Raw genomic sequence first — 23,400 nt, 5'->3', positions numbered from 1 at the left:
TACTCAGTTTTCGCTCTTGAGATCTTATTCCCCAATAGTATCTAACATTTCAAGTTAGTTAGCATGCACAAGTAAACATAACTACAAGTGGCAGAGGTCAGGATAAAAAGTCTTTGCAGGTTTTTTAAGTATAATTAGTAAAAATTTAATGCTGCTCTATCAACATAAACCCATGTAAAAATCATTCAAATGCATAGGTCTGCCGCTGGAGAGAACACTTCTCAGGGTGAAAAGTGACAATGCCTTTCAAGGATGACCTGCCATTGTTTTGTTTTGTTTATGAATACCCCAAGGTCAATGACCCACCTTCCAGACAAACGGAAGCATCTTAAACAAACATTAAGTGCACAGATCAAATTTGTATTTTTATTTAGAAATATGATGCCCATTTTTTTTATAATTACTTGGTGTCTACATTTCACTATAGAAGATTAAAATAGTTATTTGAACTATGGGAAGCAGTGTTAAGAGTCCACTTTATCCCAGAGCCTCAAAGTTCCATTCAGACAAGAATGGAAATTTAAAATTGGGTCTGACCCCAAAAAATCAAGGGCACATAGTTAACATGGGGAGAACATTAAAGAAACAAGGCAACTTGGTAAAGGTTTGTCTTTGGGTATCTTCCCAACCGTTTTCCATCATTTCTCTTCTTCAATCGGTCTTTCTTCGGTCATTTCTCTTCTTCGTACACTCGGTCATTTACCTGGATTCCCACTATGTCCTCTACTACTTAAAACAATATCTCAAGTTATAGACTTAACCACAATCATCCCCATTTGTGCCCAGCTCCCACTTAGAGAAGTCTTCCATAACCCAGAACACTGTCAAAGTTTAATACCATGATGGACTGTTCTATCATCCACTAGGGGGCAAAACAGCATTTCGTATCATTTTAAAGGGCTCCTGGAGATCTAAAGCTTGAACGAAAGGGAATGAATGGTGGTAATTGGCACCACAGCACACAACAGCATGAAGAATCTTTTGACAAAGACATTCTGGGACTCCCTTTCCCTTCCTCATTCTGCTCACACTCCTCCCCCCTGCACACAAAATTCACATATGAAATTAGTAACCACAACAAATTCCTCTACTTTCTCTCTATAGTGGTTCTTCCTAAAACTTGTTTCTATAATAGCATTTATTATTTTATATTGAACTTTTGTCTCATGCCTATTCTCCATAGCACAGAATAAAACTTGTTCTTTTCCTTATCAGCCTTTTTTTCTCCAGCACCTTGCACCATGACTGACATATTGAAAATACAAAATAAGGGTTTGGTAAACTGAATTAAGTATAAGACTAAGTGTTGCTCATTTTCTATAAACCCCAGAAAGTGGAATAGATTACTAATCCTACTTCTAAATGGATTCTGACAAACAGTGAGGAGTCTGTGACAGAGTGGAGCCTTCCGCAAACATGTGTTCAGTCTTTGTCTCAATAAATATGGACTCACCATCTTCTATGTGCCACGCACTCTGGATATGGATGAAAGGACACTATGCAAAGAGGATTAAATTCATGGAGTGAGATACAATGCAAAAATACATGTTTATACTTATTGTACATGATTATAATATATGATTATTATAATCAGTGTTTCAAATCAAGAGTTTGGGGGGCTACTGAAGAATACAGTAGAAAAGGCTTATTTAGTCTGGCAAATCAAATTAAGGCTTCTCTAAATGAATTTTGAAGTGAGGTCTGAGAGATGAGTAAAAGTTAAGTAAACAAAAGGGAAAAACAAGAGGACAGAGTGTGTCAAGCAAAAGGAACAGTTTATGTGATGATTTTGAAAAGTGATGATAAACATGTGGGTCTTTATCTGAGAGAGAGACAGGGTACCTACCTGAGGGTTTTGAGATCTGTGATTTACAAGGTGATTCTGCCCACTCTATTTCAGGAATAAATTTAAGGAGACTCACTAAGAATACTGGAATAATCTAGATGACCAATTATTAGAGAAGAGGGATGAATATTCTCATATTGGAATAGGAGATGTATTGGGTAGGGTTGAAAACAAACGACCCCACCTGAGAGATTTCTAATAGATAAAACCTGAACTCTAAAGTAATCGATGGTAATGCCCAAATTTCTGGACTGAGCAACCAGTTGGGGGCTGTTGGAGTTGGAGTGTCAATTACTGAAATTGTGAGTGAGAAAGATCATGAATTCGGTTTCTGGCATCTGAGTCAAAGATGTGTGTGAAATGTTCTCATGTGGAAATGACAAGTCCGCAGTTGGATACAGGAGTCCAAACGCAGACAAAATCTCTTAAGTGAAGATGCAAACTTGGCACTTGGCAATCACTTCTACATTGTCACTAAAGCCCTAGACTGTGGTACCACGTGCATATTCATTTTACTGCACTTCACTTTACCGAGCTTCTTACAAATAAAAGGTTTGTGAAGCAAGTCTACCAATGCCATTTTCCAACGGCATTTGCTCACTTCACATCTCTGTCACATTTGGGTAATTCTTACAACATTTCAAGCTTTTTCATTATATTTGTTATGGTGACCTGTGATCAGGGATTACAGCTTGCAGAGAACTCAGGTGATGGTCAGCATTTTTAGCAATAAAGAATTTAATTAAGGTATAAAAAAGAATTTAACATATGTGCATTTTTCGGCAGGTTATTGCACTCTGAATCAACTATAAATTTTTATATGCCCTGGAAAACCAAAAAAATGTACTTGATTCACTTTATTTGTGATATCTGCTTTATTGTAGCAGTCTGGAACTGAACTTGCAAGATCTCTAGGTATGCCTCTATTAGTTTTTGAAGAAAAGAAATGGGCTAGGACTAAAGCTTGAGAAAGACCAAATAGGAGCGGCCAGAGGCGCAGATAAACTAATCAATGAGGCATTGTATTACAGAATCCAAGGATGAGAGGGATGTAAACAAATCTGCTGGGAGACTTCGGGTTACAAAAATATTTATGGCTCACTAAGAGGAAGATCATTTAATACCTTAGCAGAAGCCATTTCAATAAAATGGAGAGCAAAAACAGTGGAACATAAATAAAGAGGGACAGTGATTGTCACCAATTCATTCAAGAAGTTTGGCTCTGAAAAGGAGCAAACTTTTCTAACTACCTAGGAAAGAGGGCAGTTAAAATAGGATCTTTGTTAAAATGTAGTATATGAGTGTTTGCTATTATATGTGCCAGATACTCTTGTAACTACTTTGTATTTTATGATGTTTCTTTTGCCCATTGATTTTTTTCATCCTATATTGTGTCCCAGTGTCTGAAACAGTGCCTGGCATCCAAGAGATATTCAATAAATATCTGCTGCATGAACAACTAGTAAATGCCCACCTCGCAGTTCACTGCACTGCAGCATACTTTGCTGTTACTTCTTTTTAATAGGCATTTTGATTTTCTACTTTCTTCATTATTATTTTGATGTTAGAATACCTGTTTCCATTATTTCTAATAGGACTATCATGTATTTCTTAGTCACAATAAATCTAATAAGAGGACATTTTAAAGATCTAAATCATAAATCAGACATCCATCTTTGATTACACAAAGTTTACACTTACAGAAGAGTAATTGGGTTTAAGTAGTTATAGGACTTTGTAGCACATCCTTGTGTCTAGAACAATTTGCCCTCTTCTTCACATGGTTCACACCGGGTCTTCCTGTTGACCTTCCTATCGTCACCTCAGGCAATGGCCTTCCTAGGACATTTACCAATCATCAACACCCCCTCATATATAGGAGCTCTGATTGAAAGGGGAGAGCTAGGAGCTTTGTTTTAAAGCTGTATTTGAAAGGAAAGCACATTAGTTTTACAAAGAATATGCATTTGGCATGGCCAAAGAAATTGTGATTATTAGGGATAAAAATCTCCAATTAAAGTCATCCCCTCCTTAGGTCCATTACTAGACCCTAGAAGGTTTCAAGCTTCTCCTCTTTGCTCCCAGAGCATCGGTGTCATCTCTATGGTACAGTTGAACTGTATTATTCTTCTCCACCTAAATCAGTCACTCCAGTGACAGAAGGTCACTACATTTGGAACTTTGTAAAGTCCTCTTACTCATCTAAGTATCTGTGGAGCCTAGGCTGGAAGAGTCCATGGTACAACCCATTTTTGAAATAAGAAATGAAGGAGTAATTGAATGAATACAGAGTTAATAGGTTATATAGTATCTTCATAAAATAAGTATTCAAAGACCTAACACAATGTCTCATTCACCTGAACAATTCACTGTATATTTGTACACTAGGCCAGATTCAGCCTTTTTAGCCTGGATACATCCATAGCAACATTTCATACTGTGGCCATCTGGACCATTAGATGTAAATACTGATTTGGCAGATACTTCAGTGGTATGAGTATAGTTGTGGGAATAAAGTGAATTTGAAAGCTACCACCACTCCAAGGATATATTTAAAGCAACTCTTATTAAGATGAAAAACTTGACATTATCCTTTTATAACTGGAGAATGTCCTAGTATTTTTATATGTGCAGAATATGCAAATAATCTGAAATTGAGAATTTTAGGCTGCCATTTTTTGTCACTTTTAAATAGACTCCCAACCTCAGAGAAAAACCCTCAACTCAGAGAAGCTACCACCAATTTGACACATAGAAGAATCTTAAGATTAACATAAATAGAATATGTCCTTGTAAAATGTCACAGCATTAAGTCAATTCAGGTACCTTTTTAAAACTCATTCTCAAGTACAGCATTTCCAACAAGCCTGTGAACTTAGCTCCATTTGCAAAGGTCACTAAAATGAACCCTTCTTTTTACACATAAAATGATGGATGGTGCTATAGAAGCAATCAAATAAATATTCATTTTAAATCAAGCTTTTTATTTATCCCTTGGAGATGATCTCTGTTCTAATATCTATATGTAATGCTTTTCAAAAAGGAAAGGCTTTGCTGTAGTTGTCTATTAAATCATTATTTTGTGTCTATTCTATTCAGTGGCTGCTTTAAAAAAAAATAACAGAAGTGTCAAGCTGCTCAGAACAAAGGTTCTTTCTGATTGTCGGCTCCATATTCTAAAAGAGCAGGTTAATTTCTCTAAATCTCACAGTTGGAACTTTCTCACACTAACTGGCAGTATCCACCTAGTGATCAAGGCAATTGACTCAAATAAATTATACATAAAGCTAAAATTCCTAATAATAATAAGGCCCCTTTGTGAGATAATCACACCAGCAAACGCACTCATCTGTCAGCTGCAACTCTATAGGGTTTCAAAATTATCTTATAAAAACTACATTTCCAGAAATGTTTTCATTTCTAGTTTTATGAAAGGCCTAACATGGCACTGTCTATGGCAGTAGGCACAAGGAAGGAGCTCCAAATACAGTCATTAGTTGATTCATTGATTAAACTGGATATACTGTTGACAAAGCACTAGTGTCCATGCGGTTTACAGAGCAGAGCGGTTGGTGGGGCTCTCATGTCAAAACAATCAACAGTTATTTATACTACCTAATAAGATAGATCATGAAGGCTGATAAAGTACAATTCCTGTCCTGGAGTTTAAGATGAGGGAAACTCACATATGAAATGGGAGAGGGGATGAGGGACAGGAATCATCTCTAGGCACTATGCTGCTGGCTATAAAGTGATCACTAGCAGAAATCTATACAGGCTAGAATAGTAAAGAGGTTGTTAGAGATGTAAACTTGGACTTAGGCCTGAAAGTCAGGAATAATTTTTTTAATGTCTTTTTTTATTTGTTTGAGAGACAGAGAGACAGTGCAAGCAGGGGAGGGTCAGAGAGAAAGGGAGACACAGAATCTGAAGCAGGCTCCATGTTCTGAGCTAGCCGTCAGCACAGAGCCCCACGCAGGGCTTGAACCCATGAAACGTGAGATCATGACCTGAGCTGAAAGTGATGCTTAAGCAACTGAGCCACCCAGGCGCCCCAGGAATAATTTTATTAGGCATACAGCCCTAAAGACATTGTAGATGGATTTCCTGACTGCAAAGAACATGGTGGTGAGAAGTAATATAACTCATAGAAATGCAGTCATTGCTTTGGTGAACTGCCTCCCCCCACCCCCGCCGCCACACACACCCAGCTTACACCATCTTTATGGACAAGATATTTACTCCACAGGCTGCCTAGAGTATTGATGGCTGATGACTCATAACTGGGTTCCTTCTCAGTATCAGCCTCAGCAGAAGAGACCCCCTGATCCAAGATGTGGGGACAGCCCCATTGAATGACTAGTGGATTCAGGAGCATAAAAATTTCACCCCTTTTAAGAACTCATAATGTATCTGAAGAGCTATCCCAGCTCCAGAGCTCCCCATGGGATTGGCTGAGGTCTTTGATAGGACTGTATCACAGCCCAAGCTTCCATCTGCACAATTCTGCTTCCTGCACTCACCTGCATGTGTTGACCCAAAGGACACACCACAATAGACCTCCTGCTTGCAAATCTGAGTCTATGTCCTTGGAGAACTTGACCTGTAGCAATAGAGGGTATTGTGGGGACCAATCCAACTGAATTTGATGGAGGGGATTCTACATTTATTCATACAAAAAGCATATATGGACCTTGACTCTGTGCCAGTCACTATTCTAGGGCATAGAACACAGCCATGAGAAAAACGCTTCTCCTGTAAACCTATTCTAGTGGGGAAAACCTAAACAAACATAATGGAACTTTAAGGGATATATGGTAGGATGAAAAAAGAAGCAGGGCAAGAGGACAGGTAGTTTGTATGTGTAGGACCCGATAGGACATTATATAGGATGGCCATATAAAAATTCTAAAGTGCCACCTGAGCAGAAAGCTGAGTAAACTAATAGAACAACCCATGATAGTATCTGGGCGAAGAATATAGCAGATAGAAGGCACAGCAAGGCCAAGGCCCTGAGGTAGAAGTGTGCCTGGCATATGCTGAGGAGAGAAAGATCAGGAACAAAGTAGGAAGGAGAGGGGTCAGACCAAATGGGCCTTGTTGTCTAAGGAACATGGATGATTCTAGGTGAAATGGGAAGACACCAAAGGGCTCTAAGTAGCCATAGTCTCATGACCAGATTTCTATTTTAAAAGGACCCTTTTGCCTCATAGGTGAGAAAGAATCTAAGAAGGACCAAGAGTGGAAGCAGAGAGGCTATCAGGAGGCTTTAGAGAGGTCTATGCCAGGAGTGAGAACTTGGGCCTAAGATTATAAACCATAACAGTTTGCCTGGGCCTGAGGTTTCTCAGGGTATACAGCAGTTTTAAGGCTAACACAAATAGAGTCTTTTGTACATTAAGTCTTTGGTCTCCCTACCTGTACTAGAGTGAAGACCTTTAAGTAAGGAAAGGAGGTCAGATCAGAATATATTCTGAAGGTTGAGCAAAATACTTAAGTAGAAAGAAAAGGTTTGGATAGTTAGGGTGGAGACAAGGTAAAGAGCTTCTGAAAGTCAGGAAAATGGGTTTGGATCATTTTCCAAAAATTAGTCTGGCATTGGTATACAGTCTACACCAGCCTTTGGAGAGACTATGACTAATGAGATCTTTCATCAGACTGTTGCAGAAAAAAGATGACTGAAGTGTTAGAACTTGATCTCACTCAACCAGAGTAGACGTAGAAGTGATGGAGGTGGTGATAGTGATGGTGACCATGACAAATAGCACAATAGAGATAGAGGTCATATTGGAGGCAGAGGTGATGAGGGTAGAGGTCATGTTGATCATGATGGGGAAAAGTTAAATAAAATTTAAAAATCCAATTTGAGGAGCACCTGGGTGGCTCAGTCATTTAATCATCCAACTCTTAAATCATCCAACTCCTAGTTTCAGCTCAGCTCATGGTCTCATGTTTCATGTGTTTGAGCCCCACATCAGGCTCTGTGGTGACAGTGCAGAGCTTGCTTGGGATTCTCTCTCTCCCTCTCTCTGTCCCTCCCCTGCTTGCTTTCTCTCTTTTAAAAATAAATTAAACTTAAAAAAATGTTAAAGGGGGCACCTGGGTGGCTCAGTCGGTTGGGCCTCCGGCTTTGGCTCAGGTCAGATCTCACGTTCGTGGGTTCGAGCCCCGCGTCAGGCTCTGTGCTGACAGCTAGCTCAGAGCCTGGAGCCTGCTTCGGAGTCTGTGTCTCCTTCTCTCTCTGCCCCTCCCCCTCCATGCTCTGTCTCTCTCTGTATCAAAAATGGGTAAAACATTTTAAAAAAAAATGTTAAAGGAACATATTGCTACCCAACCATCTTTGTTGCAAACTGACATGCGAAAACCATGTAGTAAGAGAGGTTGACACAAACTGTCCACAGACAACTATTAGACCATTCCAGTTCTTCTCGGTAAGTGACAAGAGATACAGTAAAGCCTTCATAGGCTAGAACAAGACTTTAGGAACACAAGTGCCCCTCCATCTAATCACAGAATTTCAGGGAAAGATTTTATGGAGGAAAAGAAAATACTTATTTTCCCACAAGTCATACTAATATGAGCCCATCAATCTAAGCACATAACAGCACGTGCTTATGACATAAGCCTCAGATCTTAGCCTTGTTTTGGCCATGGCCAAAGAGAATATGTCTTCAGGAGAGGTCAGCTCTGCGCAGAGTTCTGGCAGGTGTCCTTAGGGGGGATGGATTCAGAACCTTTCTAGGATGCAAATCCTGGCTCTTCTTGCTTCACATGAACTTGGGGTTCCCACCTCATCCACAACATATGCACAACACATTGCAATCATATTTGGTAATGTCCTAAATCAAGGGTCAAATCAGCATGTAATAGAAGTTGCCCCAATGCTCAAATTTTGTTTTTGATTTTTAAATTATTAAAGCTACTTTTTAAAATGTTTATTTAGAGAGGGGAGAGAGAAAGCGCGTGTGCGCACATGAACAAGCAAGCAGGGGAGGAGCAAAGAGAGAGGGAGAGAGACAATCCCAGGCAGGCTCTACCCTGTCAGTGCAGAGCCTCACACAGAGCTCAAACCATTAACCACAGGATCATGACCTGAAATGAAACCAAGAGTTGGACGCTCAATCGACTGAGTCACCCAGGTGCTTCTAAAGCTGCTTTTTAAAGAATTAAAAAAAAGCATATCCTTATACTCCAATAGTTACAACTAAAAGAACGTAACTAATAAGATAAAGGTTCATATGAATTGGATACCTTCTTCACCTTTTTTCAAGAAAGTGAGTTTCTATCTGCTTGATACCATAAAAAACACAAACTCCCAAATAATGACCAGCTTTCAGGCAGCTTATAGATCCAGAAGTAATAAGATTTTCAAACACTAAAAAGTAACTTCAATCGATTCAGAATTTAAAAATACATGTTTAATTTGGCATACCAGTTATGAAATTTCATATGCTATAAAATTATACATTCATGTTCCTAAATGAATGAGTTAAATGTAAATCCATAATTGGTGCTAAAATAAGCATTTTCCATATTTCCCTTTCTCCCAAAACATCCATTTTTATTCACTGCACCCCCCAAACATTCATTCTTCCTCCATCCCTTAGCTTTAAAATTACAGGTAACCACATATTTCTCCTACCTGAGGCAGGAGAGGTTCAAAGCCTGTAACCATGCCCTCTGAAACTACATATTTTGCAAAGTCTCAAAAATTCTCTATGTTTCACAAGATTGAATAATAAAAAGGTATTCAAAGAAAGATAAGTTGTGATACCTCCTTAAAACAACCTAGATGCCATGTATTGTATCTTTGGACTGTGGACTATGAAGATGTGCCATTTAAGAGAGAACAGTCCTATCTAAAATGCCTAACTAGAACACTTAGAGAGGGAGGGTACTGTGGCAAAAAGACAGAACCTGCAAGAAGAATTCTCCTTCTAGTGAGTATTTTTGAACAGCAATTTTGTTCATTTGTATATTTCTCTTATAAGGTTCAGATGAATTTGTCCACACCTTGTATTAATTTCTAGGATATGGATTCCCATTCTGTATTTTCAGACTATGAAATGGAATTTATTCTGCTAGATTCTCTTCATGTCTAAATTAATTCCTAGGGAATAAGTAGGTACCTCGGGTGAATTTAGCACATTACAAGTAACTATTATCTACTAGTGGAAGGGAGATAGAACTTGGGTAATTCACAACAGTGATATTATCTAAAATTTCCATTTATTTACTTTTTGGGGGATGCATGGAAAGTGATATTTCAGGCAAGGACCAGTCTTCAAGGAATTTATAGTCATGTAGTAAAATTAAGACATGTGCACCATAAACAAAGAGTCCTTAGTGACGTAAGAGCTCTATGGATAAGATGCTATGAGGACTCAAGGAATCAAATTAGGATTATAAACACATATTACATTCCCAATAAAGCATTACTTAAGTAGAAAATCTCTGTCTCTGCCTGTCTCTCCATCTGGCTCAGGTCATGACCTTACAGTTTGTAGTATTGAGCCCCATGTGGGGTTCTGCACCGACAGTGCAGAGCCTGCTTGGGATTCTCTCTCTCCCTGCCACTCCCCTGCTTATGCTCCCTTTCTCTCTCTCAAAATAAACTTTAAAAAAGTAGCCTAGAGCTTAGGTCCTCCATCCTCACCCCTACTCTCATGCTTATGAATCTGAATGCAAGAATTCTCATGTTGAACACTATCATTGTTCTTAATTGGTTGTCCTAAAAAGATTCTTAAAATATGAGAACCCATAGGAGTTCTTTCTGAGAAGTAAAAGTTCTATATACCATCATTTTAAACTCTGAGTCAAAAGTTCAGAAATGCCATAGTACAGGATTGGTGAATGTTCCTTGGGCTTAAAATAAGAAAGCAATGAAACACCACGAGAGTCTAGGAGATGCTTTGTATAACTGTATTATTTCATTTTCCCAACCTACTCCTTAGATTTGCACAAATAAAGGGAGAATAAGAGGGAAAAGTTGGATTTCATTTGAAATGAGTGAAACTGAATGAGCAAAAACTTCTACTTGTTGCCTTTTCACTCCTAGGAATTCTAAACTTCTCATTAACAATTCAGTCCAAGGGCTCCTGGCTAGCTCACTTGGTAAAGCATGCGACTCTTGATCTCAGGATTCTAAGTGCAAGCCCCAAATAAAAATGCTAAATTTAAAAAAAAAAATCTGTAAAAAAAAAAAATTAGTCTAACAGAAGTACAAATTCTCTTCCCCAAAATCTAAATATGAAGTAGTAGACATAATCCTATTTGAAAGGTAAGACGACAAAAAATTAGGCAGGTTGATTCTGCTAAAGGAGTATTAGGCTCTTTTCAAAGCTATTTAACAAAGTTATAAGATTTTGCCAAAAGCATTGTGGTGCTATTCAGAGTAAAGTTTCTAAAAATGTCATCTTGGTCTCATTTCCTGAGCTATTGAATTATGGATATATTTTGATGAATGATAAAGTATAGATGAGCTATTTAAATCTGAAATGGGTTACAATCACTTTTCAGATCTTAGTCAATGAAAGACCACTAGGTAAACACCAATGACCCTGAGCATTTTCAAATTCTAATTGTCCTTGCCCTCCTCCTGAGGAATTTGGAATATCTGTGTACAAACTAGATTCACTTTCATACACAAAGTCACTTATATTCTCTTATTGGTTTTCACAGCAAGAGAAACTGGGCGATATCTGCTTCTCCCTTCGCTATGTACCTACTGCCGGCAAGCTGACTGTGGTCATTCTGGAGGCAAAGAACCTGAAGAAGATGGATGTGGGTGGCTTGTCTGGTAAGGCTGTTATGTTTACTGGTTTGTTTATAATGCTGTTTCGTCGTGGATACCAGATGCATGGCATGCATATTGCGGCTCCTCTGTCCTTACTGATCGCTGTTTCCTTCCCACAGAGGCTGGATGCAGTCTCAGAATTTATCCCAACACAGTGCTCCACAACCCACTCTCGCTTTATTGCAATTGGTACAAAAGACGAAATCTATTTTCCTGTTTCATGGCCAGAGTATCAAGCAATCATCAGTCCCACAGCACTGAATCCCCCGCCCCCTTTTATTGCTTCTCTTGTAAAAGGCAACGCATATGACCATTTTTTTGTGAGTTTTTTCCCCCAAATCTACCTGTGACATGAAAAGTATCTTAACTAAGACTTATTTATGAGAGGGGCACCTGGGTGGCTCAGTTGGTTAAGTGACCAGCTTCAGGTCATGATCTCACGGTTTGCGAATTTGAGCCCTGCGTTGGGCTCTGTGCCGATGACAGCTCAGAGCCTGGAGCCTGCTTAGGACTCTGTGTCTCCCTGTTTCTCTGCCCCTCCCCTGCTCATGTTCTCTCTCTTTCAAAAATAAACAAATTCTGGGGCGCCTGGGTGGCTCAGTCAGTTAAGCGTCCGGCTTCGGCTCAGGTCAGATCTCACGGTTCGTGGGTTCGAGCCCCGCGTCGGGCTCTGTGCTGACAGCTAGCTCAGTGCCTGGAGCCTGTTTCAGATTCTGTATCTCCCTCTCCCTCTGACCCTCCCCTGCTCCAGCTGTCTCTCTCTCTCTGTCTCTCAAAAATAAATAAAAAGCATTAAAAAATTTAAAAAAAAATAAACATAAATTCTAAGAAAGACTTATTTATGAGGTATTTGATAGCATAATATAGTTTTTAGTGATACTCTCTTATTAAAGATGCATTATTTCAAATATAAGTAAACAACAAAACCTATTTGAGGATGAATCCCCATGGCAATTCATTTATTTCTACAGTTTATGTTGTGAGCATGGACAAGACTTCTGGATTTGAAGTTCTATATAACCCAAACTTAGTTTTATGGGTTTTTTTTTTTAAAAGAAAGTATACTCATCCTCAAACTCAAACCAACTGAAGGATTTCCACAAATGAAAGGGATTTTTTTAAATTTTCTGTTCTGTGTAATTATATTTTTAACTTTATAGTCAGTTATTAAAGTATGAGAAATTTTCTTTATATGTCATAAGGTCATCATAAATGGACTATAGTTGTCATCGTTTGTGACTGTGGAATTAGAACCAACATTACTGGCTATTCAGTGCTTTCTCTAATGAAAATATTGCAGACTTCAAAAGGTCATCCCAATGTAGCATGGTCATTTTATATTTTAACACACAACAGCTCAGAAATGCTAAGGCTGAGTTTCCACTTACTGAACGACTAATTTGTCAACCACATTCTCCTGGTATTTAAGTGTATTTCTCTTTAGAAATAAGCTGCCTGGGGAAGCTGCACTAATTCATATTACACAGACCTCACTTAAAAACTTGCTTTCATTGCTTAAAGAATAACAGCAAATTTAAAGCAGTAAGCAGTTTTCTCTGAAAACGTAAAAAAGTAAAAATCCCATGTGCCCAAGATGCAAAGTATAGGCATATATATATGCATATGTCTATACACACATGCTTTTTAGCTCTGTCCACAGATATGTCCTAAAAACAAAGACTGACCCACTGCTAATGAGCATCCTTAGCACCAGATATGGCTTGAAAATACTATCTAGTATTAGTTCTTCAATACTAAAAGAACCTGGTACTTATTAAAGAAATGGTAGTTCTGGGTACGGCACAGGAAATATACAAGCCTAGAGTATCTCATTTAACCAGAAAGCAAGGATGCTCTGAAAGAATACAGGGGTCATGTCAAAAGACTTGGAAGGCACCCCGAAGACCCTTCCACCGGCCAAAGATGTGGTCATTTGGAAACTAGTAATCTAATAAATGTAAGGTATTCAAACCTAAACCAAAAGAGCATTTAATATACAGAGAAATGTTTAGCTTTAAGAACTGTTCACTCCCAGGTAACTACTTAGTGTCCTGAGGTAGAACTTCTGACATCTCTGACCTTTCTTTCCTTTGGTTCAATGACCAAATCCCATTCTAAGTGGCTTCTTTGTATCTTCCCTCACGTGCTCCTTTTCCAACTCCCATGCCAACTATCTCCTCATCACGTACATCCTGTGCTCCCCCAACCTCCCTTCCCATCCATCGCATTCCCTTCAACAGACTTCCAGAAGCAGCTTAACCATGAAGCCAATAAAACTTCAGCATCCGTCATTTGTTTCTCCTTCTTCCAAGGTCCTAAAAAGGAGTTCCCACGATGCCTGATATTTCAGACACGATTTGTCAGTCACAGTCTGGGTCTCTGACTTCTATGCCACCATCCATCTCTTTTTGTCTAGCGGCATCTGAGAGACTGCAGGCATTTCTGAGATTTAGTTAAGAACGGAAGTTAGGTCTGGCAGAATACATTTATAGAACTTGTAATCACTTCCGTGTGTAATTGGGTTATTGGTGGCTACTGGGGAAGGAAGGGCTGCTAGGAGGACTTCCACCACCCCCTGCACCAACTCAGCACTGTGACGCTAAGGGCCAAGGCCAGAGTTCACATGTACTTTAGCATTCATCATTTTCTATGAATCTTTTCTTCTTTATGTTCTTTAGTTTCTCAAATGTCAAACTACATTTGCTAGAATTGGCTAGTTAATTGAATCAAAGGGGGCTGTTTTGCTAGGATCTAAAATTACAGTAGCTTCAGGACACACACACCCTGGGTCTACCCCTATATTTGAATTACCTGGAACTATTTTATCTAATTATTAAATATTAAGTAAGGATATTTCAAAACTCCTAATCTCAAGGGCTCTGCCTGTGAAATTAAGTCAATCACTCAGATCTACACGACATAGATCCTTCCAGACTGCGTCCCACCGTATTTCTATAATTTAACCAAACTGACCGGCACAGAGTTCTTCAAACAGATCATGTAATTTGCTGCTTCCACTCTTTGCTTAAGTTATTTCCTTCACCTGGAATTCTTCCTTCCAATATAATGCCTGGATAAATGCTATCCATTCCTCAGGCCAAGCTTAAGTCTTATTTTCTCCATCTAGTGAACAAATATATGGTGTTTCCCTAACTTTGTATTAGGCATTGTTCTTAAACTAGATTCTTATCAGTGGATAATGAGCCAAAAGACCTTGCCCTAGTACAGCTTACATTTTAATTTGGAGAGAAAGGAAGCCAATAAATAAGCATGTAGTATGCCAATAAATGCTAAGTGCTATGGAAAAGTGAAGCAGGGAAATAAGGAATAATGAGCAGTGGTTGTAAACAGGGTGGTCAGAAAACCTCATAAGTAAGTAACATTTCAGCAACATCCTGAAAGAGGTGAAGAGGTGAGCCATGGAGCGTCTGGGAAAGAGAACATTTTGGGTGCAGGGACTTCATAAGGTCTTTTCTGATCCATTCCAATAGAACACGTCTTTCCCTTTTTAAAATGGCAACAGCAGTTTGTTTACACCCTTCAAACGTCACCCTTCTCTCTCACTCGACTGTGCTCTGTATTTGGATCTCCCACAATGCCCTCACTGACTGGTAGCACGGAGCGTAGCTGCTGAATGAATAATCAATTATTTACAAAGGAGCTATGGCCTGATAAAAACAAGTCTTGCATTTCAAATTTGTTTAACCTACTTACCACTGAAATAACTTTAAGAACTTGGATGGTCTGTCTCAAAGTAATTTGACCTATGTCCGAGGAGACCAAAATTATATAATGAGCTCATTCCAGGTAATTCAAATGTTTAACTACATTTGCTGGAAATGGCTTGTTAATTGGAACCAAAGTGGGTTGTTTTACCTGGGTGGTAATTTGACACTGTTTAAGTTCTTTATAGATAATGCAACTAAGGCCCAGAAAGCTAAAGTGGTTGTAATAAGAGGATCATAGCACCATAAAGGTAAAGCATCGGATCCGGCACACCCAAGGGCTCACTAAATATCCTTATAATTTTTGCTATTAGTAACTTTGTGAAATCTTGGGCTAAATATGCAACATGTGAAAGCAACCATGTAACAGTGTAACCAATCATTTGATCAAATGGGGAAAAGCAGAAGTTTCTTTGTTTAATAGGATTGGCTGGTCAGTTAAGGCAAAATGATAGCAGACCCATGTTTTGCAGAGAGCAGTGCAATACCTTGAGTTCAACAAGAAATATTGGCAAAAAAGGAATAAAAACGTTAGTTTTTCTTACTATTGGAGAAAGTCAAAATGCATTGCATTAAGATTTTGACTCTATCATATACCCACCTAGAAGTTCATGCAAATCCCATCCCTCCTTACAGTGACAAATCTGACAGGGTCATTCACATGTCCACAGCAAACCTTTACACTTGCATGTTTAATATTCCAATTCTCAAGTCTTTGTGAGCAACACCTAGAGTTTCTGAATCTAGCTATTTGTACTGAAATCTTGAATCTTGTAGGCTGCAAGACTGTCCTTTAGGAATAAGTTGGTAAAGTAGAAAATGAGTTGGTTTATTGCCCCATACTTCGGGGGGAGGAATATTAAGCCTTCTGCTTAGTAACTGCTTCTCAATATCTTCACAGCCTTTTATACATCTGCATGCTTGGTGTAAGTTTCTCTTCGAATAAAGGTTATCCCTTTGTGAAAACTGAGGGAGTTTGAACAGTGTCTTGGCCCAGTTAGGCCATTATAATGATACCATAACCTGCGTATCCTCAATGGAAATTTATTTCTCATAGTTCAAGATCAAGACACCAGCAGATTCAGTGTGTGGTGGGAATCAACTTCCTGGTTCATAGGTGGCTGTCTTAGTTTTGGGTCTTCACATGGCAAGAGGAGCAAGGGAACTTTCTGGAGTCTCTTTTATAAGGGCAATAATCCCATTCATGAAGGTCCCACTCTCACAACCTAATCATTTCCCAAAGGTCCCACCTCCAAATACTATCATATCAGGGATTTGGTTTCAACATAGGAATTTTAGGGGGACACTAACATTCAGTCTACAGCAGAGAGCTCAAAGAAATAGAAAGCATTAGAAATGTTGAAGATTCTCAAAGACATAAGGTAATAGGTCTTGTATTTCTGAGCTGTAAATTTTTTAATATTCAAATTTATACCTGTGCAGACTCTCCAGTTACCCTCAAGGAGTAAATACCTTCTCTTACCTGAATCTCTCATCCCTGTTTATGTTACAACTGCATTTCTCACTTGTTTTTTGTTTGTGTGTATCCTTCTAAGCATGTGTGTGTGTGTGTGCGTGTGTGTGTTGGGAGGGGAAGCTGTCAAACCAGAAATTTAAGACTTCTAAGTACAGCTTTAATGAGCAATTTCAAAACTAAGTTCATTTGGATTTTATAGCATAAATTAGAATTTTGAAGGTTTTCTAACCTCAGGATATAGCTACTTGAGGAAAACACCAAACTTCTAAATCAGCAAGATGGAAGCTTTTCAAATTTCCATTAGGTCAAAATTTTTCATCTTAAATCTGATTTTTTTTAATTCTTAAGTCATTAAAACATAGTTATAGAATACTTTCTAGTTTAGAAATCCTTTCTAACTTGGTTGTCTCATGTGGTTTTTAAGATGGACCTCTGAGGTCGTTTCTGAGGGCATTATTCTCAGAAAATTGAAGCTTAGAGACATTAGATAATGTCCATAAATCATCTCATTCCCCGTCTGACACATCAGAGGTGTTCAATACTGGCAACTGCTTTTGTTGTTACTGACATTCAAAGTCACCTGATCTGCAGACGGCATGGCTGGGACTGAAGCCCAGATTCTGATTCTCAATGCAAAATGTCTCAAAGACCGTTCCATTTCCCTCTTTCCCCGCAAGTACCACATAGTCCTTTTGAAATTTTTCTAAGTGGTTTGTACTGCTGAGAACCATGGAAAATAGATAAGAGGCAGAAGGGTGTCATCCTGTCTCTTTGTCACCTAAATTGTGAAGTGAACAACAAAAGCACATCAAGCACGGCAACAAGAAGGTGCTGGGAAACTATCGATGAAGGACCGGAATCAGAAGCACCTATTCCAGCAGTCTCCTAAAGGTCCAGGAGCTAGAGAAGTGGCCCGGAGATGGGATCAAGTCAGGGACATCCTAGCAGAGATGTGGAGGAAATGTTCTCCCTCATCCTCTTTTTCCCTTTCACTTTCCACCTACGCCCTAACCCCAGTCTTTTTCCTGGTCATCCCCAGTCCTCTCTTATTATTGTGGAATTTGTACTGTGAAAAGCTAAGGGTAGGGCTATAGGAGAGATCCCCCAGAGCACAGAAGTCCCCAAGAGAAAGGGCAATGAAATTCACAAATGGCAGCAACCACTTACAGGAGATGAGGAAGAAAGCGGATTTGTGGTGGTAAAGGAGCCCCACCCCTTCATAGGAGACTGCTCGTGTGTGGGGTTGAGCCACTGAGACCTAAGCCAGTAAGATTTCCTCTGCCAATCCCACCCAACCCTTCATACCTGTATGGATGCTGTTCTTCAAGATACGCTTTTGAAATTGCTCATAGATCTGTCTTATCAATACTGTTCTAGAAATATAATTTGGAAAATAGAGCCAATCTAAATATTTGAAGTCACCTAGGAAAAAGTATCTCATCCAACCTTGGGAACCAGTAAATTCCACATAGAAACCACAGATGAGTAGAGGCAGATCATTCTTTCAGGCACAAGTAGGTAGGTACATAGAATATCACATCACATAAGGATAGGATATTCTATCCATATGACAATCACCCCATCGTCATGTTAAAATTTAAGATTTCAAGGACTACCTCAGACCAAACTAACTGAACATCAAGGGGGTGGGAACCTGGAAACTGTATTCTTAAAGTCCCCCCCCATGTTATTCTTATGTCTCTTAAAGTTGAAAACAATACTTTATAGAAAGTGTAAAGAGAGTGTTAGCTGAAACCAGGGAGGAAAACATATTGCAGTATCTAAATGTATCATATCAACATGTTGTATACTTAAACTTATACAATGTTATATGTTAATTGTATCACAATAAAAAAGTTTTTAAATAAAACTACTTTAGTGGCTTAAATGCTACGCTATAATTTTAGCTGAGGTCAAGGTCACCCAAATTCCAAGTTGGAATTTTTTCTTGTCAGTGATGCAGAATTTATCCTTTGCCTTAGAGAGTGGAATTTCCTTAAATGAGAAGTTCTAGTTATTTCATCAGCCCAGTATCCTTTCTTGAGAAATATTTTGTCCACATGTCTAAACTTATCTGTCCTTCCATTGGTGCTAAAAGCATGACAAAGAAAACCACTCCAACCTCAAGTGATTTGAGCTAAAAGTCACTAGGCTGGGAGCTGAGCCAACAAATAAAGTGGCAAAAACCTATTTGAGCCAATTATATGGGGATATATAAACTAATTGGCCATGATATCAGGGTCAAGAAACAATATGCAAATGAGTTGGCATTTTGAGATAACGGGATAGGAATATGCATAAGTTAGGTGTGATGTCAGAAGTCTTCATCATAATTTTAGGCTTGGATGTTGTAATATAAATTTCTATGGCACTTGAAGGGGTGCCTGGGTGGCTCAGTCGGTTAAGCATCCAACTTCGGCTCAGGTCATGATCTCGTGGTTTGTGGGGTCGAGCCTTGCATCGAGTTCTGTGCTGACAGCTCAGAGCTTGGAGCCTGCTTCAGATTCTGTGTCTCCCTCTCTCTCTCTGCCCCTCCCCTGCTTGCACTCTGTCTCTTTCAAAAATAAATAAACATTAAAAATTTTAATAAATTTCCATGACACTTCAAACACTCAGTTACAATACTGATAAAATAATCTAAATCCCAAATATGTGAACAAGCTGATCTGGAAACAAATAGGAATGCCAAATCTTTAAGCTGGATATTCAAACTTGAGTTATTAAAAAGGGTTATGTTAACATTTGATGCAAGTTGAGACCTATGCACAGTAACCACAGGATGGGCGGAGATGCTGTAGCTGAAGGGAAAACAGTGGCTGTGACGAAATGCGAAGAGCAGACATGGGGTGTGGACTAGATTTGAAATCAAGAAGCAAGTGATAGGCTGGAATGGGTTAGTTCAGAACAGTTAGCACAAAAATGCCTCAAGAAGTCCTTTAGCCAGCAGGTCCGTATCCGATCGTCCAACAAATAGTATTCGCATCCCCACTGTGTGCCAGGCAGCATACCAGTCCTTGGAAACACAAGTAAAAATAACAGCAGACACTGGCATAGCACAATGTGAGCCAGACCTTGTTCTCCACACTTTATATTTGTTAACTGATTTAATCCCATTACAACCCGAAGAGGTGGAGACTATTTTTAACGCTATTTTTGATGGAACTGGAGAGGTAAATAACTTTCCCAAGATCACATAATTAGGTGTTGGCAGAGTTACAGTGGCAACCCAAATAGCCTCAGACTTCATAAATAAAACAGGACTTCTAGGTCCTTATCCTTTCTCATCAGGTTTAACCTGGAGAACAGATGGCTGAACATGGTAGAGTTCCAGAGATGGCCAAGACATTCTACCTGATCCACAATGGCTTTAAACAGAAACTAAAATTTCATCATGGAAGCCACTACTATAAATTAGTGTGTTGACTGTTTAATTAGTTTTGGGTTAGACCGCAAAGACAAGATTAATGACTCCCTAAAGATCAGACAACAAATATTAATAGATTTCCAGGCTGAAAGGAGTATCTCCATTTCTTTCTTGCATACAGATTGGTATTTATTTTAGTGATAGAGTCTTTGTTCACTAAGGAAGATGACATGCAAAACTATAGTTTCAACTGTACCACGGGCAGAAGTGGAGGGGTGTTACTAAGACAATATGGAAGAAAGTCCACATCTAAGGATTTGTATGCCTATCAGGTGGTAGAGAAAGACCAAAATATTTTACCTTCTACTCAATTTTATCAAGGGTTGATTCTGGAAGACAGTGTGTAATATTACTGGGGAAAGGGGGCAATATGATCTTCTAATACAAAAGCTTATTACCCTTGGTCAAGTGCTACGGTGCTCTGGGAGCCAAAAATCACATTTAAAAAGCTCTGAAGAAATTAGAGTTGCAATTGATGACTTACCAGGAAAATAGAACTTGGCTGAAAAATGTTAACAAGAGAAATCCACAGATGGAGAAATAGAAATAGTAAGTTCCAAAGAGGTTTGTACTAAGACATTTTTACTAGTCACCTTGAAACTCTCCATTTTGAAAGTAACAAATGTTTCCAGTCATTGAAATCCAAGCTCAGAATATAATGAAAAGATCTTGCTAGGCTGAGTAAGCCAAAATAGGATAGATGAGCTTCAGTGTGGGCAAGCTTAGAAATAATGCAGTGAAAGGAAAGAAAAAAAAATCAAATTAGTATCAAATAATAAGATCAATTATAAACCAAGAAAAAGGTCACATAGAACCATCCACTGAAGACGTTCACCAAATACACAGCTACAACCAACCAGGCTTGGTGCTGTCACGGAATTATTATAAATACAAGAGAGGGGAAAGCTCATACACATGTGGAGTACACGTAGTTATGGCCGCACCTCAAGGATGGACGGTTTAGATGACCAACTGCCAGAAGAAGTGACTAAAACAGAGGGATGAAAGGGCTCTGAGGACAGGCTTAGAAGATTGGGACTTTGTAGTCTAGTAAAGGAAAGCTAAGCAAACATATGATTAAAGTCTTAAAATCCTGACAGGTAGAGCTATGGTAATACCTACCTTTTATCACATCCCACAATGCTAGAATTAGGAAGTGACCTTGATGTTTGAAAGAACACATAAAAGGAGAGCCATTCAGAATGATCTCAATGATCTCATCTTTCTACTAAAAAATGCTTTGTCAAATTTTCTTTGCAATTGAATAGTAAAAACTTTGTTACTCTAGAAGATGGAATGGGTTGAGATAACTGTATAAACCTGTTTTGAGTTATAGACTTAAAAGGGGGACATCTCTAAACCTTTATTTTGTGTTGTGCTATAGGACCCCCATGCCTTAACATGGGTAACCATCAGAAACATATCCCACAGCTGTCTATCTCCCTAATCCAACCCTGAATGACTGCATTTGTGTCCTTGAATTGACCATTCTATCCTCTGCTCTCTATCCACTAAGCAAGAAATAGGGAAGGTTATATTTTCTAATAGGTGATTGTGTTGACAAGATTAGAGCTCCATAACATTCCTGGTTTTTTTTAACTACATTTGGTGAGCTTCAAGAGATTTGATTATCCATACCTGGTAGAGGTTTGCTAATAAGGCTACGAAAAATATATATCAAATGTTCACCATTTTTCTCTTCTAAGAGGCTCTAAGATTCCCTTTAGGCTACAACAGTTGACAAAAATGGAAAATACTGTTGGGTCTTAAACAGTGGCAACAATGCTCAGAGAAATTAACATCGAAAACAATCATTAAAAAATTGGTCTTGATTTTTTCAGAAGTAGAAAAGACTATAATATACTATACATATGCCATCCTATAATCCTATATTCCTGATCTCCACTATAAACTTATCACTGTGCTCTCTCCCTCTTCTTCAGCCTTGCCACCTGCTGTATCACGAGCTACTTGGGGAGCAGGGATGGTTTCTACCTACGTTTGCCTTCTCAGAAGCCCCTAGTACTTATGTTAGAGGAACAGATCTCACTGTCCCCTGCCTGAACAACCAGTTTTGAACCTGCCAATTCTGCCACTCCGGTTGTTTTGGGTTTTTTTGGTTTTTTTGGTCTCCATCTTCTAACTGATCTGACTTAATTTTTTTCACTAACGAAATCCTCTTGACATCACACAGAATATACTATACTATTAGAATAGAAGTAGTAGTATAATATACTATTATTTAATAGAAATAGCTAATAAGTAGAATCAGAAATATAATTCTTGAAATTATCACTGTCATTTTCATTTTATTCTTTCCTTCCCTCACCCCCTTTAGTAACACACACACAAACACACACACACACACACACACACACACACACACACACACACACTGAAACAGATGATCTCTTAGGGGGTAAAGGGAAGGGGACCCAGAAATGTACACATTACCATAGTTATTCCTCAATGACATTCATAAAGACATTTTCCAAAGACAACAAAAATGGTCCACTAGTCACATCTTTTGCCCAGCAGGAACAGATAAGACCATGAATCATCATCTTACTTGTTCACTGCTTTATAGACTGACTCCTTATGAAGAAAGTCAAAGACCAGAGCAGCCGATTGCCTTTTTGAATTGCTGAAGACCTAACTTTTACTGTCTATCCTTCTTTTTTTAAATATTTTATTGTCAAATTGATTTCCATACAATACCCAGTGCTCTTCCCCACAAGTGCCCTCCTCCATCACCACCACCTCTTTTCCCCCCTCTCCCTTTCCCTTCAACCCTCAGTTCTTTTTCAACATTCAATAGTCTCTCAAGTTCTGCATCCCTCTCTCTCCCCAACTCTCTTTCCCTCTTCCCCTCCCCCTGGTCCTCCATTAGGTTTCTCCTGTTTTCCTGTTAGACCTATGAGTGCAAACATATGGTTTCTGTCCTTCTATGCCTGACTCAAACTATTCCAAAAAATAGAAATAGAAGGAAAGCTTCCAAACTCATTCTACGAAGCCAGCATCACCTTGATACCCAAACCAGACAGAGACCCAGCCAAAAAAGAGAACTACAGACCAATATCCTTAATGAATACAGACGCAAAAATACTCAACAAGATACTAGCAAATCGAATT

General features: G+C 38.9%; 1 protein-coding gene across 3 annotated transcripts in view; it reads left to right on the top strand.

The window, feature by feature from the left end:
- SYT1 (synaptotagmin 1) overlaps positions 1-23,400 on the top strand; it is a 533,656-nt gene that overhangs the window by 426,294 nt on the left and 83,962 nt on the right. For all 3 annotated transcript variants that reach the window (XM_029954928.1, XM_029954926.1, XM_029954927.1), the window contains one exon: positions 11,528-11,645. In XM_029954928.1, coding sequence (XP_029810788.1) covers positions 11,528-11,645 — 118 coding nt within the window. The remainder of the gene's footprint in view (positions 1-11,527; positions 11,646-23,400) is intronic.

Source organism: Suricata suricatta, chromosome 10, assembly GCF_006229205.1.
Source record: "Suricata suricatta isolate VVHF042 chromosome 10, meerkat_22Aug2017_6uvM2_HiC, whole genome shotgun sequence".
Taxonomy (NCBI): domain Eukaryota; kingdom Metazoa; phylum Chordata; class Mammalia; order Carnivora; family Herpestidae; genus Suricata; species Suricata suricatta.
Note: the sequence above shows the minus strand (reverse complement) of the source record. Positions and strands in the feature narration are given on the sequence as shown.